At 35.6% G+C, this 20,786-nt stretch overlaps 1 protein-coding gene across 1 annotated transcript; it reads left to right on the top strand.

The window, feature by feature from the left end:
- The first annotated feature begins 10,888 nt into the window (after positions 1-10,888).
- Positions 10,889-20,057, top strand: LOC107194138 (transmembrane protein 235). The gene is made up of 6 exons (XM_015583704.1): positions 10,889-10,931; positions 11,377-11,609; positions 15,119-15,135; positions 16,909-16,986; positions 18,264-18,401; positions 19,807-20,057. Exons 1-6 carry the CDS (start codon positions 10,899-10,901, stop codon positions 20,055-20,057), a joined length of 750 nt encoding a protein of 249 aa, XP_015439190.1. The 5' UTR covers positions 10,889-10,898.
- Positions 20,058-20,786: the final 729 nt, after the last annotated feature.

Below are 20,786 nucleotides of genomic sequence, written 5' to 3'. Positions count from 1 at the left end.
TCTCGTTAATGCGAATCCGACCGTGAGCAAACAAAAACCCCCTAGGACTTTGGGCTGATTCTATTCCGAACGGAACGCGCCGCCGCCAGCGTATTTCTCGCTTGTTTTCGGCGGCTGCTCGGGGCGAGAATAGCATCGGTGAGAATTTAGAAAGGCCTATAGTTCGTGTTTCGCGGTTATATTTGACAGTAAACTCCCCGGTCGTCTGAGACGATCAATCATCGACAGGGAGCGACCGGGGCGTTAAGATGACGATAAATCGATGGTCGTTCCGTTACCAGCATCGTTGTTTCTCTGCGCCTTTCACCTCCCTATTTTTCATGGGCGTCTCTCAGCTGAAAGCTTGCAGTTTTTGTTATCTCCTTTCATCGCTGATCCTCTATCTCCATTCTACAAGGTGGGACACATTCACAAGGCGGATTGTGTATGTCAAACTAAGACGAAAATCAAGAATGACGAAATTGCGTTCGAGGCTTCGTGTCCGAGTTATCAACGGGTTACATAGGTATTTTGGGTTTAACAAATCGAAATTGTTTTTTCGATTGTTTAAGGAAGCTTAATGTCTTAGGAATATTTAAAAAAAATTTCATTCAAAAATTCGCAAAATTACGGTTGTTACGACGTAACAAGTGACGGCGGGACCTATGCAGGTACACATGTATCCAAATTTTTAAAGCCGTTTTTCTCGAAACTATGTTTCTCAAAACGGTGAACATCGTAACTCGAGAACGGATCGATATTTTTTGTTCAAATTTTAACTAGACCTACAAAAAACTTTTCTCCACAAAGTGGAACACGGTTATTAAAATTACACGACAATAAACGATTTTATTAAACATTTTTCACAGAATTATTTCGGGAAAAGCGTTCAATAGTTTAATCGATGTTGCTGTATGTGTATTTTTTGGCGCCCACATGTGGTAAAATATGACGTTATAAGAAATTTATGTTGCCTTAATTTTAATTTCTGACTCATAATCTCATCGAAGACGGTCTTAGTGGCTCCGTTTCTGAATACGAGCCAAATATCTTTTTTTCTGCAATTCTTGTAGGTATTATGGTCCTCTGAAATGGCAAGCTGTGTGGTCCTCGTTTACGAGAGTATTTTATTTATACGACGAACAGTAACTTAACACATGGGAGGCCAAGATTCGTCGATACATTTTCCACGTTCCGGTCTAGTTCCATATACAAGGTGGGCAACATATAACTGCCTGTTTCGCATTATTATCAACATTTAGAGAAAACAAAAAATAACAATTTTTTTAACACAGATCGTTTATTAACAATTAGGAGTTAAAATTGAAATGGTGCTTGAAGTTGTCCGACGAATATTCACTTCTTGAGAACGATGTCTCGAAGTCTCAGGATTCTGAGTTAAACTTCCACGAACTTTTTCAATATTCTCTGATGTGCGAATAATTCGAACACGACCAGATCTTGGCATATCTTTCACATAACCACATTGCTTAAATTTCGTCTTGAATGTACGAATTTTATTAATCTTCGGCACATTATTTCCATCGAAATCTTGAAGTAACTTGCATAAAATCACCCTTATCGAGGAATCATTTTGATAAAATGTTTTAACAATTTTTACTCGCCGTTCAACCGTCTAATTCTCCCTGATTAGTTTTCCATGTCTTTCTTAAACAATTGCTAAAGCGGAACAAAAGACGATGCATCGATCCAAACATTTAAATCAACCAGTTATACATTGTCCACCCTGTATTGTAGTATAGGTACCTTTCGTATTTTTAGTCGAGGTTCTTTATAAATTGGATAAGGATGCTTAATACTCGAGGAATCTTCAGGTCTGCTGGTGACAGCTCCATCTTGTCTCCGTTGATGTAGTCAACTGAACTGTCAATACGATATATTTTCTGATACCGTTCTTAGATTTTCCGGAATATATGTATTATATATATTAGATGCACCAACGAATTTTTACCATATTCAGCATTCAATTCTAAAGAACAAGGAAAATACCATTTTATTTTAACATTATTCACTGCTATTTTCTCACATTTTACACTAAAATTTCTACATTGCTATAAAGATAGATTATTACAGAAAAGTAGCGATACACTGGTTGGCGTACTTAATGCAGATATATTTACGGTTTTAATGTTTGAAACACAGTGAAATAGGAACAATATAATGCACAACAGTTTCTTTATATCTCCGCTAGTGTAATGTGTTAGAAATATTAGGAAATAAGGATCATCAGTTTACAAAAATCCCAGCGGAGTATAATGCAGGAAATTCTTATTTTCAGAATTATTCAATTAATAAAATTCATAATTCCTGTTGACAGTTTGCGTATTTACAGATCAAATGGATATGTTTCAAAATACCGTATAAAATGTGTGTATAGAATACAGTTTTCATTGGAATGTATTTCAAACGCCATAAAAGTTTTCCTCTCTCGCGAGAGTTTCAGTCCATAACTTTCACTTTCGTTCGCAAGCAACCGTCACGTTTTTAATTTCGACCGGCTGTATTGGACTCCACTCCATTTTTAGACATTTTATGAATAGAACGTACGATTGTTTTCGTTCTATAGAGGACGCCGATTCTGTATGTTTTATTTCCATAAAAATTCTTCACTTCCTTTGTTCGAGAAAATTGCGACGTTTCGATGTTTTATCCCCAAACTAATATAGAATTAGAAATTAAATTGCGTTCTATAACTATAAAACTGGTCGAAAATTTTCAATTCTCATATGTTGGCATTAAGTTTCTGTCAAATAAAGTACAATATGTATAAATGCATATTGAAGAACGATGTTTTCCCCGAAGATAAAACACTGCCTATTTTTATGTAAAAGAATAAAAGAAAGAAAACTTTTTCGCCTTTGTTTCGTAACTATAGAACGAAGTCATTAAATCCCATTTTTTATCGGTATTTCGTCGATTTTTTTATGAATCTTTTCGTCTAAAGACTGTAGAATTTCGAATTTCTGCAATGCCAAAGTTATATACATGTACAGGAAATTGTTCACAGTTCCGATATTAGGGCAAAACCACAGAAAAACGTTGAAATTTTAAAAGCACACATATATTTCACATCATTTCTTGTTTTTAAACCTTATGATAGTGTTGAACTTTAGGTAATAGAATACAGCTGGACCTGCTTTAACTTTCTTACAAATGAATTTCGTTTCACGAAAAATGATTGCCTAGTCCCCGTTAAAGAGGATCAAAAACGCGATCTCGCACGAACGTATGCATGTGAATGTGTTTCATGTTCTCGGTTTATTTCCCCTGCGCGGAATCGTCCGCTTCCTAGTTGTATCGTTCGCCGCGAGAAAGGAGGAGGCTGTATTTCTGAGCATCGGAAGCCGGATAAAAGGGCGGGAAACGGCGTCACGCCGGGGAAAAAAAGGTAGTAATAAGTACTCGAAAATAGCAACGGTGGGCGTTGACTGTACGGGCTGACAGCGGCACACGTTGGCTTTATCAGCATTTATAACTCCGTGCGCAGTTCGTGCAGCTGCAGCTCTGCGGTTAAATAAACTGTCCGTGCATCGCCGTGCTCTGCGCTTATAAACGAATAAAACAATGGCGAGTGTATTGACGTCATCGGCGTGGCAATAAAAAACGATGAACGCCGATAACGTCGAACGTCGAATGTTGATCGTGCGCGTCGACTTTTACGCGTCGTTAACGCTTCGGGACGAAATGGCCCCTGCGTATCTACATGTATGTACAGGTGCACCCTTGTGTAGCCTTTTTGTCCGATTCGTCGTCACCTTAATAGACGTCCGTCGTTGCTTTTTGCTCGGGCCTGGCAATGGTATCAGTTGTAATTCCTTCGAAGACTAACAGGTGTGCTGCGATAGACGAAGGAAATAGTGATCGAGAGAAAGGTCAGAGAATGGAGTTAGAGAATTTGTCCCATTTGACAGAGTGATAATTGACTGTAAGAAATAATATTTCTCGATGGCTTTCAATATGCAATAGCTATTTTCAGTAGCTAGATCTGGTCTATTTTGATACGCACCGATTATCCTTAACTCCAAGTGCTCCCGAGTAATTTGTTATTTTTCATAACACGTTTTCAGAAATTTACCTACTACTTTATCTGACTTCGTCAAAGGTAATCAGTATTAATGTAATTCAGTTCATTTATTCTTTTCGAAGGTACAAATTTACGAAAATAGCACTTTGATTCCATTAAAAAAAAAATTATGACGATCCCAAAATACCCGAATCGTCTCCCGGAGTAACGAAGTGACACGTTTAACTGGCATCACGTCTAATTTCCAGCGTGTATGCACGGGTCGAATGAGACGGAACATTCTGTACACTCGAAATTAATGACGCTTCGCATTATCTGGCGGTTCTACCACACTGCCTTTTTATATGATCCCCGGGACGTTGAAGCTTTTGACTTGAATTCATTCAAACGTTTTATTGACGTATTCCTTTGGTGCTTAATATACCCTGCGCTGACAGCTCGTTGGCGTTTAATATCGCTGTCGCCGTAGTGGTCGCTGTCCTTTACACCCCCATAAAGTGTCAGCAAGATGTTCTTGCACTTACATCTATCATGCGTACGATCGTTAATTCACGCGGTCCACTATTAACTGAAATATCGGAGCACGGTTTTAACCGTCGTTTATTCGAGAATTTAAAAATTTCGTTCAATCAATGCGAAATTAAAGGGTGTACTGAGTTGTCAAGTGGGTAATACATATTGTTACGAGGCCGACTCTAAACGGGGACAAACTATGTAGTGAATTCAAGGATAATAGAAAAAGTATTAACATGCTCCACTTCGAACGCGGTGTTCGGTAAATAAATAATGTTATTGCCACATTTCGATCCATAAAACGTAAGTTTGAACATCATACGTCAATCTTGCAATATACCATTCTACAGTGAATGTAGAGCAAGGACGTAGTGTCAGTTTTGTGTTATACAGTGAATCAGTAAGAAAAAAGAATAAATGTTCTTGTACAAGAAGTATTACGTTGCTAGAGACGTTCTTTTTCAAGTTTTATAGAAATAAAATTTCTTATTTGTAATAAGAAAATAGTATCCACGATGTATGTTGTGTTTATCTTTCGTTTCGTTGCAACGGAAACTGGAAAATTCAAGAAATTATTACACGCCGTCTGACAATTACATAACTGAACTACTTATATAGATTACGACCGAGTTCAAGTGTTTTAGGTTAAACATTCACCTGTTGACGGAGATTACGAAATAGAGGTTTTCTTCTAATATTCGAACTGAACGCAGTAAAAGTTTATCGAACGTTCGAAGAAATTTCAAGCAAGCGACGAAGTGAACTGACACGCAAGATTATACATAATAAATATAGCGAAATGGCTTTACACCATCGTGTTATTTTTAGATCGTTAGCTTTTCCCTAGCGAGCATCCGTTAAACTAGAGACCATTACAATGCTGGAAAATCAGTGAATCAATTTATGTTCCTAATTTTGATACGAAAGAGTATTTCTCGTGTTATATTTTCCGAAAAAGCTGCACAATACGGTTCCAGTGAAATTGATCGTAAGAATCATGTGAATTGATCATAAGACGAAATTCATTCGCTCAATTTCTGGGTGAAAAACCGTGCTCATATGTGCGGTAAGAATGGTAAAAAGGGCACGAGTTTCACAAACTAGGGCAGATGCCGATAATTCCGCGGCTCGATGGGGCCTTTTATATTCTTGTCTCTGCCCTGCCAGACCTGTATATTCGCCGCAATTGCTTTTATTAATGAAATTATTTACCACTTTCGTCGACCATTGTGTTCCTCGAAAAACGCCAAAGAATACTTTAATCACATTTTTTCGCATAACTATCTAAACAGTACTTTTGTTGATTCTACTTGTAATTTATTAATTGTTACTTTAACAAATTTCGGAGTGTAAAATTTTCCTTGGTCAATGTTTTACTAAACCATAATTTCATAGTTAAATTCAAAAACGGATTAACGTCGGTTATGTGATATTCCATTAAGTTCAGTATCCTTATAATTAGCTTATAATTAATTCAATTGTCAACTTTCATTACTAACACATGAGTTTAATTGTAAGTTGTGAAGTCAATAATTATTCTAGAAAATTGGGGTTGGTCTTATTGCAAAGAGATCTCTGCCTATAAAGAAACTTGAAAAAGTTAAAATTGATTTTTTCGCACCTTCACCCCTTGTTATCAGAACACGTCATATATGATGAGTAAATGTTTTTTTTTATTAAGTATCGATTTTTAGACGGATTCCTATAACTTGATGAGCAAGTATTCATTTAGCAACGGATACGACAATAATACGGTCTAAACGTTCTGAATGACGTTTTTGTGTATAATAATTCATGTACCATAGGTTGATCATGAAGATCGTTTTTCACGTTCGCAGGTCTCGTAAATTTCGACTGCACGTGTTGCTAGGGTAAACACATCCATCGGGAAGCCGGGGCGTTAAGTTACTTTTGGTGATCGTTCGATCACCAATAGAATTCTCATTCGTGCGATATCTATTACGACCCTTTCGCAGTTAATTTTCATATTAAAATTGAAGGAGAACTGGTCGTTATCGCATCGTGTGAGCATAATGATTTATTTTCGAGATATATGTACTTGAAACGTATTTTAGCTTCCAACTGGCTGTGTGTCTAAAGTCAAAAGAACAATGTTCTTTACGGAAGATTTGATATTTGAAACCAATTTCGAATTATTCTTCCATTCATTGTGAATGTTAAATAGTTAAAAAATATGAGATTTTTTAGATGGTATACTTATGACAGAACTTACAACATGATTGCTGTGTAACAACTGAAGTCATTTCATTTCTTTTAAGGTAAAAGTTCTGGCACCCAGTTGTCCGATAATATATATTCATTTTAAGTTTTAGTCATTCTTGTTTGTATTCAAATTCACTATGTTGCAAAATCATGCAAAAAACCTTCTTACAGTACATGTTCAGAATAGATAATACAGGAGTGTTTTTGATAAAATTACGTTAAAAATAAAGTAATTGTTCCATTATAGTAACTTAAATCATTGTTCCTCGTTGATTATATGTATAAATAAATTTCAAGTCTTTAATCACTGAAATCGTAAAACGAAATAAATTCTCCACAGTCTTATATTTCCTCGATGGCAAATTGTATGAGTGCTTGCACAATTTCCGGATATGAGATGATTTTCCAGCTTACTTTTGACATTGATTAAACGGTCCGATTTTACATACAACAAGAAAAATCACACTAGCGGTGTTACGTAACTTCGGCTTCCACTTCTAATCGAAAAATGAGTATAACTTACATTAAGTGGACCAAGTTTTGACACAATAAATTAAGAGGAACCATGAATCATTGTTATATACTACTAAAGGTTTACTGTTACTCGGTACTTAAAAAAGCGTCTGAAATCACTTACCTTAATTGAATCTGATAGTAGAAAACCTTAAATTTATATTAATGTCAAAGGTATTCGAATGGAGGTTTTAGTTTTATTTCATCACACAAGTGGAAATAGATATCATGAGTCAGCCATACTTTATTCTGTTTTTTAGACATCTCTTAATCCTAAAAAACCGTGTGGACCTACTTCTTACATTCATTGTCAGTTACTATATTAATCATGAAATGTACAATTTCTTTAACACTTAGACTTAATACAATGCTTCTTCGTAATTAAAAATTTGGTTTGCGTACGTTGAATTTTCTCAATATTAAATTACACATTAATAAAACTAGTAGCTTTGAATAACCCAAAGAAGAAGTAGATAGTCTTTGTCAGACATCCACCACCCGTCGATAAATAATAAAACACCACCATAAACTGGTTTATGGGCCATACGGAAACATAAAACATGGAATTAATTATTGATATGGCGTGGCTACCGACAAATTAAGAGGTAAACGCATTGGATCTTAGAACAAGTCTGCATTGTTCCCGTTTATATTTAAACTTTACTGGGTGGGACTTGTCCGCTGTATCCCTTGCCAAAATCGCTGTAGGTTAATTACTCGGCCGATTTTAATCAGATATTTGTTTCGTTGGAATGCAATTTCACCAAAGTTGCGGAACAAAGGGGGCTAAATCTTCGACTTACAATGAAACGTCTGCCAGTGGATGCCTAGTCAAATTTATGCTCAGCCTCCGGTCGACGTGGAACTATGCGGACTCGTAGGTCCTCTAACTCTATTTTCTCTGAATTCTGGTTGGGTCCCGAGCATAGACGATTAACCAGACGGATATAAAAAGAATACATAAATTTTCGATTCGTTAGCGTCGAAGTTTCATTCGTTCGTTTCAGGTAATATTCTCGTTCCTTCTGAAATTCTACATTCATGAAAGCTTGTTAGGTACGTTAATTTTCAAATAAAGGCAATTTGATGAAAATCAAGTCTGATATTCTTATATTCATTAGGATTCTATACACGAAATGTTTTATTAGATTAAATTGTAAAGATGCATTATGTTTTAGAAATTCATCTCATACGTATTTGTGACAATTCTACAGTTATTTATCATGTACGAAGGACTTGGTATTAATTTCGTAAAACAAAATAAAAGTTTCAGTATCTAGAAACTCGACTACCATTACTTTCGTAGTGTCTCCGTTTAAAATAATTTATTCTAGGAAAAGTAGAAGGAATTTTTACAGACGGATGCAAATAAATTGGAACAAACTAACAGATGTGATTAGAATTTTTTCAACTTGTTTTTTTTTAACAGAATGCCACACTTTTTTGTACTACAATAATTCCTTGATAAGTGTGAATGCCTCAGTTCCGCGGAGTAACATTCACGCTGAAGGCGACCAGTTGTCAGCACCTCGTCAATCAGCTTTTGAATCTGCCCTCAGAACTCTTCGCCGACGCGTCTCTTAACAAAAGCTGGTATTAGCTATTATCTTCTGGCACAAGCTTCGATTCATCACCGCCTCCAGAGATCTCGGCTCTCTTTAACTCTCTCCCTCTCATCATGTCCCTTCTTTCGCGGTGCTGCGAATTGTCGCTCTTTTGGCACGATAATATGGAAACAATGCGGTCGTGTTCCGCGAAATCTCATTCTCGACAACAAAGCCCGAAAGACCGTGAGCTAAATGATGACGAGCGACGTCTGTGAAGTGCCCTGGGGAAGTTAACGACTGCCGTCTTTCAGACCACCGAGTCATTCCCATTACGTATATGTAATAATTCAGACTTCGAAATGCTGCTCGGTGACGTTTTAGTATCATACGTTCCTTATGCAGTCATCGTAGATATTTTTGCGTTGCACGCATGTGCTGGAATTAATTTATCGGCCATATTTATTTATGTACAACTTCGACAGTTTTTAAAAACAATTTACGACTTATATCTTTTTAATAAAAAAACGAGTACATTCATTCATCCAGTCGTTTTTCTGTAATAAATTCTTAAAGAAAAAAAGTCATAACATGTAAACCTGGATTTCTGGACAGCTGCAATCCGTGGATTAATATAGGGGCTTTTATTAACTTTCCACAAAGGATGATTCTAGGAATCCAGAAATAATGCGTAGAGGCAGGCAATGAAGTTTCTATATCCATTTATTTGTCTCGCTTGGAATACACACCGACAACGACGACAATACCAATTAGCCATAAAGGAGACATTATTCCCGTCTTGATAGTTTTTCTGATCGTCACATCCAGCTAGAATCGTTAGTTTAAAAGTTTACCATCGAACATACAACCACTGTGAATAGGTCTGCATCATTTCCGTTACCTCTATTGTTATTTCTATATTTTTTAATAAATCGTTATTTATTGAAAGAAGTATTTTTTTTTCTATCCACTCACACGAAGTTAATGCAGTGTGTGTGGTCGCAAAGCACTGAGGAAATTAGGCTGAGGACTTCGCGACGTATCGATCTCCTGAGTGTGTTATTAATTTATTTTCGTTGTAAAAAATCTCATAACAAAATCAATCGCTTTTTTCTCTTTTTATTATATAAATAAATCATCGAAATTAATGATATTATTTTTGTTTTCAATGGAAATTTTTACGTAACCGTACGTTAATCGAACGAATATTTTATATTGTTTCCAGGTGTTTGGGAAAGAATTCAGCGAAAGAATGAAGTAAAAAAGAGGGAGATCTCGTTATGATAAAGCGGGATCGCTTGTTTCGGAATTTTTAAGAAAAAATCATCAACGGCATACGAAGGAAGATTTTTATCATCGTCAGAAGGAAATGGAAGTGATCGGATGTAACTCACTGAACAGCGATGAAGGTGACCGTTATGAGTGCCGGAGAGAAGTAATGAAGAGGCTTGAAAATTAAATTACGGGGAAGAGTAAACAGTGGATAAAAGAGTATGATATAAAGGTTTCCTACATTATCTGTGGAAACATTTAACGTACAGGAAAAAGAGAAGAATTATGGTTTAATGGAAGGAACATTTACTTTGAAATTTACCGTATGAGTTCCGTGAAAGATGCTGCGAATGCGGCCACAAAGAGCTTTCAACGAAATGAAATGTCCATTGTATAATGAACTGTTTAAAAAAAGTATGTTAAAAGAGTCGTGTGAATTTGAATCTAATTAACATGGAAGCAAGTGAAAAATTAATTTAACGTAAATGAACTCTGTTTAATATTATTCATAAGTCAGTGTTGAATAAAAAATCTTAAAATAATAAATTTAATTAGGTAAAGTAACAGATTAATAAAGGTAGTTAAAGACACTAAACTTATGTAAAAATTCAATCTAATTAAAAGAAACAGTCATTTTGCTAAGAGTGCTATTTCCTTAGAGTTCATTTCGTTTTTGTTGCAAATAAGTGTCCGGTGAGATTGTGACGTAGTGAATAATAATGTACATTGTGATCACGTATTAACATCACAAAACAAGTAAATCACACAACGAATAAATTTTTAAACAAGCATCGTCGGAAGTGGACAAAATGGCGAGTCGAATGAAGACATTGTACAATCAGGTATAATCTTTAACCTCATCAATTGGTATCCCTTACTGTAAGTGGGGTAGCCTTGACTCAGCCAGGGTAACTTTGTTTCAAAGTCGGAAAATGAGGTTTTTTAATATCACTCACTTTACCCATTAAAAGTTTTGTCCTATCTCTTACGGTTAGTAAGACATGCATATTGAAAAACAAAATTCGACTTTAAGGGGTGATTTCACTCCCGTAAAGTGAAAGTCGGTCCAGAAGAAAAATTGTTTCATTAAAATCGGGACCTGCGGGTTCGGAAACCTTTCTTATGAGCCAAAATTACCCCAGCGTACGGTATTTAGAATTATGAAAACAAAGATTTGCTCAAGTTTCATTCTTGACTACAATAATGTATTTTTGAATTTTTAATAATGTTGAACGTTATCCGTTGTTCATCTATGGAAGAAAGTATTGTGAATACTTTATCACATAGGTCATATTCGAGAGGCGAATACTTCTCGGTTGCACAATTCTCGTTGGACTATCTGTCTGCATATGGTCGGTGGCTATTGGGACCGATCATTGGTTCACGGTCGAAGCACCCGACGAAAGAGGTTTACCTTTAGGAGACGCGGGCAGAATGGGTAGAAGATTGATCTACAAACACATGGGTCTCTGGAGAGGCTGCACGGAAGGCTTAGCGCCGGAATCCGTAAATTCCACCATGTTTGTGCCTTACAGTAAGTAAACTTATTTTTAAAAAAGCGTTGTCGCTTCTTTGGCAGGCCCCTCTTCTTTTTTTCCCTTTTTATCTAATCATTGGCGCAGTTTTTTATTTATAACGTACACTCCCATCCACAAGTCATCGGACACTTATGCTACTAAACGTTGAATCAGAAAGAGTTAAAATTAAAAAGTTACTAAAATTATGAAACGGTCGAATTACTATTAACTCAGCATATTGTAGAGAAAATGTATATTATGTTCAATTTCAGTGCTGTGAACAATTTAAATAATCTATTTAATTTTTTTGTTTACAAATCGTGACATTTTAATAGTGAATCGTTTAGAATAATTCTCCCCTGATTGCACTCAAATTAGTCTGTAATCAATAGACTGAGGAAGTTTATGCATAATGATAGTTTATAACGTAATTCATGAAGACACAAGCAAATGTTTCCTTTTTCTCTTAAGTATTTTACCGGATGAAGAATAAAATAGAAAACTCGTTGATTCTGATGAAACTTTTGTCTTCTATTGTATTTCACAGAATCTATAATAAGGCTATAAATGCATAAAACCTGCAGTCTAGTAATCAATCCCAGTACATAGTTTCCTCATTTTTACACGTGTTCTTAGTCATTCTAAAAATTAGCGTTCGAATTTTTCGATTGCATTAAATTGGTTCGACTGTGGACAGTGTTACAACATTTCCAACTGATTATGATTTTGTAATTTTTGTTAAATAAATCTGAAAGATGTTTGAGGTATGTTCAAGATAATTAGCTCATCGAAAAATACAACAAATTTGCGAAATTATATTTCCGTTTTAATTTTCTTTTTCTCAAAACAATCTAATGTCTAGCGACTTATGGAAGGTAGTGTACATGGCTAAAAAGTTATCCGATACAGTTTGGTTTTCCTTTATGCTGTAATTTTTACGCACAGTAGTATACTAATTGTAAGTTTCTTTTTGAAAGTTCTCGTATAGGTTATGTAGCTTCCAATAATGTGCAATTTGAAATAATCAATTGCATCAAATTTCATGAAACAACCAATTTATGTCTCTTAACTGTAAATTGAGCTGAAACGACACAGCCATATCGTGAATTTAACGTATAAACGAAAATTAAATTGAATAGCCACGACAGGACCACCGTCCACGCCAATATTTACTTCGGTGGCTGGACTCGAACGTCCCACCGCATGTTTTTCCAATAATTAAACTCGCTACACGTGATTTACAATGAAGAAAGATCGCGGTGCACCTACGCAACGTTCCACACGGTTTGAGATGCCCGTTTAGAAATTTCGCATCTTCGTGAAATTAATGCATCGGAATTCCAACGATTCTAAATTAAAGCTTCACAAAAGCTGCCATGGTACGTCAACTGTCGGAGTGGAAGGTTGATGGCGTAGTTTCAAGAAAGGCGGGATCATTGACCTATATAAAAAATGGAGCCGAGTGTACACAAAGTCGCAAATATTGCCTCCAAGAGATACTGCTGTAAACAAATTTTCCAAAGGAGAAATGGAAAGAACTTATTTACGAATGATCCTGAGTTTGAAGTTTATTTACATTTTTAATCCTTTTGAACTAGGAGAATTAAACTGTTTTTATTTAAAGATATACAGCACATTTCCAAAGATACGAAAATTCAATTAATTTTAGAATAATTTTCAAGAAAATGCTATTTAGATATTTCGCTCCCGAGTCCTCAGAAGACGATAAATACAACGTTTTTTACAATATGGATCGACGAACAGTTCATGCTCGCTGAAATATACACTTCTCCGTTACGTTCCAACGCACAAATGATTAATTGCATACGTTGTTCCCCTTCGTTTACCCACTCACACCGTTTACTTCGGATTAAATCCATACGCAGAGAACTGTAATGGACATTGATGTATATTGCTTTCTTGGCTATAACTCAATTCAACCCATTGGAGAAACGCAGATTTTCATAGAGTATTTTATCAACCGATTCACTCCAATATCGCGAGCCAGAACTTCTTACGACTGCTTGATCTCAATATGTAAGCCACAAGATTTATTTATGTGTTCATTGTATCCTTACCAAATGGATAATCCTTATCTTTTGCTTTTTTGTGTTTATTTATCTTTTATACAACTAGTATTTCGCTGTTCTTATTGAAACAATTGCGTTTTTTTAACTCGACTTATCCCTTCAATTTAGTATTAATATTGACAAGACTTTTTTCATCGGTCACACATTGTAATCGGTATTACGAGATTTTCTAATGGATACTTTTCCTCAGAAATAAAGATATTTATATTTATACATGAGAACAGGGATTAATGCCACTAATTTCACGTCGCACAGTTAATCAGGCACTGTCAGAGTTTCGTGTCTGCAGTCCTGCGCTCACTTATCATGCGTCATACGCAGGGTTCCGCACGTGTGCTTCATCATCCACGTGGTAGAGGCATTAAATTATGCAGATGTAACATCATTATTGGTCATGGTACGCATCGTTGAAGACAGATCAACTTTTATCATTGTGATTTCACTTCTGAGTTTCTCGAAAACTTGTTATTCTGATAACATTGTTCAACCAATTGAAACCATCTTGTAGAGTGATGCTGGGTGATGCTTGTAGAGTCTCTTATTCCGAACACAAATCCGAAAGCAGAATAACTTTAGCATCCTCAGTTTTTGAAAAACATCAGTTTCTGTAAAATCATACGATTCTGGACAAAAATGAGACATTATGTGAAAATGAAAATGCTTGAAAGTCCAATTTAGTCATAAAAAATAAAGTAGAGTGTAATTTATATTTCTTTATAATTAGAAACATTTAAATCATGATTTTTTATGAAATATTAGAGGATCTTGAACACAACTGACAAAAGAGTACTTAGTATCATATGTCGTCGATGTAATGTAAACTTGGATCTTGTACAGTTTCATTGAAATTTACGCGTTATATAGGTACTCGTGTTTCCGGCAAGATTAAGATAAACTGATCATTCATTTTCTCGGGAACAGCGACTACATTTAATGGTCGTAACATCTGTTTTACATCGTGAGTTTAATAACAAGATTTAGTGTACACGCTGCGATTAAGAAGTTATTATGATACTCCATTTCGGTGTTACTATTATTACATAAAAATATAAAGAATATTTCCTAAAATCGTTTCTATTGGGCTGTCCCATAAGTCCTTGCCGGGTTTGTTGTTTTTCGAACGTTTTCGTCTTTAAATCGAAGTCTTTTATCACATCTTTTTATCTCAAACACGCTTCAAGGGGTGGTTTCACGAAGAATTAAATGTTCATGTTTAATATAAATTAAAATATAATTCCCCAAATTAAATGTATTGTCTAATTATTCATTGTCGTTCCATTTCTGATTTATCAGAGAATTATTTTATTTGCTCATAAATTTCTATGCTTATGTATTACTTTACTTATCGGTAGAATTTTCTTTGAATTACGAAAAGACCATAGGATTGTTGAATAATATTAAATTTATTCTTCCTGTTTGTAGATCAATTATTTCATATCGTTTCGATATTTGTTTCTGTGAAAATTGTGAAACGAAAACGGATAGATTTCTTGCTTTAAATCTGTTCCCCGCCACTTTAATCGCATTCATTACACTTTTAACTGAATGGAAAGCGTTTCTGTTGTGTCCACTGAAAGGACATTCCACTTAATCTCGTTTATCTGACGCTGCTCGCTTTTCCCAGTCTTCACTTGCCTTGAGGATCGTGGAGATAACGGCTCATTGTCATTAATTTATCCACCGGCGACTGTATATGTCGGTGAAGCGTGTTTCAATAAAATAAAGGATAGTCGAAGAAGAAATAAAAATAAATTGGATCTCTGTGTTTTGGTTTCCTTCCACTCCGGTAGTGTTTTCGCTTCTTACCCGACCGCTGCGCTCTATTCTTTGTCAAGAAAATTATTAACCTGATAATATCATGGCCGAACCTACGAAAAAATTTAAACAATATAATATTGAATATTTGAACTACGACTTTATTCAGCCGTTTACAAACAATATATTATTGAAGTGCCCGATTTGCCAGAAAGTTCTATCAAATGAAGCTATGAAGCCTTCAAGACTACAAGAACATTTGACAAAAGTTCATGCTGATAAGGAAGATAAGGATTTACCTTATTTTCAAGCACTTAAAGAAAAATGTTTGAGACAGTCGACAGTGGCAAAACTTTTTTCAGTAGCATCCAAACAAGATGATGGTTGACGTCCTTCTTAGAACATTTCGTTACTGATTGCTAAATTGGGAAACCATATACTGTTGGTGAAGAACTAATTCTACCAGCTATAAGTGAGATAATACGCACTAAGCTACACAAGCCAGAGTCTGATATTACCAAGAAAATTACTTTGAGCAATAATACAATGCAAAGGAGAATTGATGAAATGACTTAAGATGTTGAAGGCTCATTTGTGAGTATTTAAAAACATCCGATGACCAATGATCGGTGGTTTAAACCTTTTGAAAGTTTCTCAGAAGGATGATCTTGATAACATGTCAAGGTCAGGGTCATCTAATTTGCTTGCTTTTCAGAAGTTTATCCAAAAATTTTACTCTTTACTTTTTATTTTTTTTTTCACGTAGAAGCACCCCCCGTTGTACCATTAGTTACATGACACCCTGTATAATTCATAACAAAGTAATCGTGCATTGGTACAAATAACCTCGACACTTCCTTCGAAGAATAGAATATTAAAATAAAAATGTTACTGATCTCTTTGTATAGTGACGCCCGTTGTATCTTAAACTTCAAACAATATAACTCTACACGCTGTGAATATTATTATCCCACCGCCCTCTGAACTTTATAATTACCGGCAAGCTACGAGATGTATTTTAACGTGGAGGAACCTTCAAGTTTCCCTCAACAATACAGAAAGTCGGCCGTTCGGCGCTTGTAATAAGGAGGAATATCTATTACATATAGTATACGAGGATGATTCAAACACAGTTAAATGGTTATTGGCCAGGATATAAACACTGATCGCAGCGTTATTGTCTCTCAGATCACTATTAAAAGGCTTCGCCTGGAGATAACTTATCGTGACGCGGGACACGAACGAGGCCATCCCGAGCAAGGAAAGGTAACCGGGATAAGGAAATGGTAAATGGAGGCCGCGGGAGAAATGGAGATGGATGGGGTGATTACAGTAAACCGAGGGGATTTAAGCGTCTTCGATTCAAGCGTCATATCGTACCCGCGTATAACCAGCGAAACGGACTCATTCGATCGAATCGTGTTACACGGAATTAACTTAATCTTTTCTCTGTCCAGAAGAGTGCAAGAATCAAGACATGTTCCCGACAGACATGCAGATCAAATTGGATCCTGGATTGAACAGAACCGTTCTCAGTAAGTTTTACAAATTTATAAATAAATACTTATATTATGGAATTTGTGTCTATGTCTACGTTTATTAATGATTTTTACCTTGCGGCCACAGTATGAACTTGATATTTTACAATTTACAATGAGGTTGGATTTTACCAATTGAGGATAATTTATTATAATTTAATTACGACAGCTAGGGCTGAAACAAGAACATTGGCGTAACTAGGTAGGACCACGGTGGGCCTGGCTCTCTGTCCAGAAATTATTGAAATATGTAATCGGAATACCCCTATTCTGACAAATTAGATGAACATACATAATTTTAATTTCATATTTTTCCGAAACTCTTACTTTTTCCTTCCTATAATATACCAAGTGCTGTTTTAGACAAGAACACACAATATTGTGAAAGGAAATTTAGAAATGTGTACCCGGTTGCCTACATAAGGGTTAATCAAACTCAAATTTCTTTTATTTTTAAGAATTATGTTTATATCTTTCTATTCTTTAGTGTTAAATAAATATGTAAATAATAATTGTAACAAAACTTTATTTTGTGCAAGCCAAGTACGTGGTATAAAATACGTACATATAGATGCCTGATGGGGAGTGTTATGGGCGAAAGTCAGGGGACCTGGCCCCCCAAACAAAAATCCTTTTACTTTTTTTCTCTTTCTACTATCTACCACCTGTTCCGGTTTCATTATAATTTATATTCCCTTTTATACTTTCTAACGTTGCATTATAACAATATTCTATTAGGTACTTTAGTGTTCCATACTTATGTCTGCATGCTGCACATTTTTACTTGTCCTTTCTCATCCAGTATTCCATCCGGTAGTTCTATTGCTTTAGATTTCTACATCCTGCTTTACCCATTACATTTTGTTCTATGTATATGGGACGTGCAATCATCCATTATTAAGTGAACATTTTTAATAGAGATTTTAGTTTATTTCGAAATTTTTGTAGACCTAACGATCAATCTATTGATACAGATAACTAACCCTACCACACAATTTATTTCTATGTATGTTAATTCTTGCAGGACCATCAAACAACTTTTATTCAATTAATTAAATCTCGAATTTAACAACCCCTCATTTTGTCTTTTAGAACATATTACTATTACTAGTATACATTATGGTACAAATCGATGTTTTTTTGCTTCTCGTTCGAAAGTTGAATCTCCTAGCTTATCCTTCGAATTAGTAACTTCAGCAAAATATCCAAAGTCAAGCATAAAAATGTAACATACGAGGAATTATTCGTGCCGTAATTCTACTCATTATTTGCAGATTACTCGAGGACCCAAGTATCATTCGCCATAATCAGCTTGTTCGTGATGATAATGGGCTTTTGCTTCTCGATCTACACGTTCCGCAATCCACGATACATGTTCAAGCGACTGGCTGGCGGGATACATTTCATTAGCGGTAATTAATTTCGTTCTGATTGGCATAACGCAGTTCGGTTAATCCTTTGACGGTCGTAATGTCGTTTTTGACGTTCACCTGATTTCAATTAAAGTAGACAAATTCTTAAAACAGTTAGAGCTGATATTTTAAAAGAACTCAAACGTTTCTACTTCTAATTGATGACACTCTTGATAGCAGGAAACGTAAACGAATCTGCTACTCCAAGAACAGATAGCACAGAATTACAGAATGTTAACTGTTGAGTTCATAAATCATCCACAGAGTCTCTTGAATAGATCATTAAAATTTAAGTAATAAATTTTATATGTCATTTAATCAGGAAATATGATCTGTACTACTTTACCTGAAGCAATGGACATATTCTACTGTACGCATATTTCCACTGTAAGAAGAAAATGTGATGTTTCATAAAAACTATATATTTTAAGCTACTTTTAGTACGTATAGCATTACGAAATGTTCAGAAGCAAATAACTCCTGACTTTTGAGTAGTGATTTGGGACCAGAAAAAGTCTTGGTATATGCCCAAAAAGTCTCATTAAATTCGAGGTAATTATTGAGAATATGGTCCTCAGCGCCGATTTTAATGATCTTGAAATATGTTATCAACGCCATCATTCTGAACAACTTCTTCTTATACATATAATAGGCGATCTCTCTTAGTTTCCGAGATATTCGTAAAAAACTGCTGCTACTACTGCATTGAATTTTCTGAGAGAACTTGTTGTTTTGAACTGTTTTTATTTAAATAAACATTGTTATTTAGTTATGAAATAAAAGTTTAATTATTTACCACATACTGAGCTCCATGAATTGTGTGGGACTTTAACACCTGTTGTTTGCCGGCTGTTGAGATGTGTTTATAGAAACATAGGTAAGCAGTCGCCCCACGCTGATGCACACATTGTCATGAACGCAGGGACTTTTACCGAAACGTAAAATACCGGTATTTTCGGTTGTACATCCGCCCTATATAACCCTATATAAGCCCTACCCTTATAGAAACCGAAAAAATACCGTTATTTATTTCGGTTTTCGGCAATATATCGGTTTCAGTATAGCTTTGATGGTATAATACCGGTATCAAAATCATACTGGTTTAATTCCCTGCATAAACGTGCACGTATACACGAAATTCAATGTACTAGTAGGAACAGTCTTTCGGTGAATATCTTGCAAACTAAGAGAGACCGCCTCTTATACATATAGGGAAAAATTGTTCAGAGTGATAGCCTTGATAACATATTTCAAGGTCATTGAAATCGACGCTGAGGACCATGTTCTCAATAATTAACAAAATAGACTACTCGAAGTAGGTCCGATCTCATCTACTGAGAAAAGCTGCATAAATTATAGGATGACCTGATACAATGACCTGATAATAATTTAAAATACGTTTCAGGTGCCTGCAATATGGTAGTGATACAAGTACTCCTATCTTCGATCGAGTACGAGAGCAAACACGTCGACGCGACCTTTCCAAAGGGCGCGGTCATGAGGTACGATTTCTCTTTGATCCTGGCCTGGATCGTGTTCCTCTGCAACTTGCTGGCAGGATTCGCTTTCATGTTGTTCTCGAGGAAGAGGAAGAGGGACAAGGCACCGACGGAGGAGATCGCGATGGCCGACGAGCCGACCATCATCGGTCGTTGATTCAGTAAACTACCGTTTGTCTATCATTTCTACCAAACAGAGACTGTCGCGTGTGCCGGATGAAAAATGTGATCCAGAGGGACACATCGGTGAGATGAAAAGACATGTAAATACATATGCATTGTACGCGAGGAGACAATCTTTCAATGACTCTGGTTCGTACAGGATTATGATCATTTACTTCGAGTCTGTCGCGAATCGTGAGGGCTAAGAATGTACGTTTGACGTATTTTGCGATTATTGGGTAAGAAATTGGACGTTAGTGTATTCGCCTTACCTTAATTCATTTTCTGATAAATTTATTAGGCAATCATTGGTCGATTAAAATACTATAAGTTGGGATAAGTTTGACTCAGTCAGGGGTAACTTTGACCCAAAGTCCAAAAATGATCGTTTCCGATTTTACAGTTCTTTTACTGGCATTTTTATTTGAAATACCGTTTTACGTACAAATCAACTTAATTTAACAATTTACAGAGCTGCAATGTCGAAAATGATAATTTTTTGACTTTGGGACAAAGTTACGTATATTTTACATACGAAAACACTTTAATTAATGCTTTTCAGCGATTTCATTGTTCTGATCCGGACCATATAGTCTCTCAATCTGAACAGAGGGAAACTTCAAAGGGATTCGATATCGTTTTATTGGAATTTGATTGAAATATTTTTTAAATATGTTCTTCGATAGAATTTTTTGCCTGTATCGAGCTCAATTTGTGCTCGGAT

Source organism: Dufourea novaeangliae, unplaced genomic scaffold (genome assembly GCF_001272555.1).
Source record: "Dufourea novaeangliae isolate 0120121106 unplaced genomic scaffold, ASM127255v1 scaffold21, whole genome shotgun sequence".
In the NCBI taxonomy this organism is placed as follows: Eukaryota; Metazoa; Arthropoda; class Insecta; order Hymenoptera; family Halictidae; genus Dufourea; species Dufourea novaeangliae.
This window is presented reverse-complemented; position numbering and strand designations above follow the sequence as displayed.

Bases quoted from the DNA above. Each gene is read 5' to 3' on its own strand.
- LOC107194138 (XM_015583704.1), top strand. From the start codon at position 10,899: ATGGCGAGTCGAATGAAGACATTGTACAATCAG. The intron at 16,987-18,263 runs GTAAGTTTTACA...CATTATTTGCAG, and splicing joins ATTGAACAGAACCGTTCTCA to ATTACTCGAGGACCCAAGTA. The intron at 18,402-19,806 runs GTAATTAATTTC...AATACGTTTCAG, and splicing joins CGGGATACATTTCATTAGCG to GTGCCTGCAATATGGTAGTG.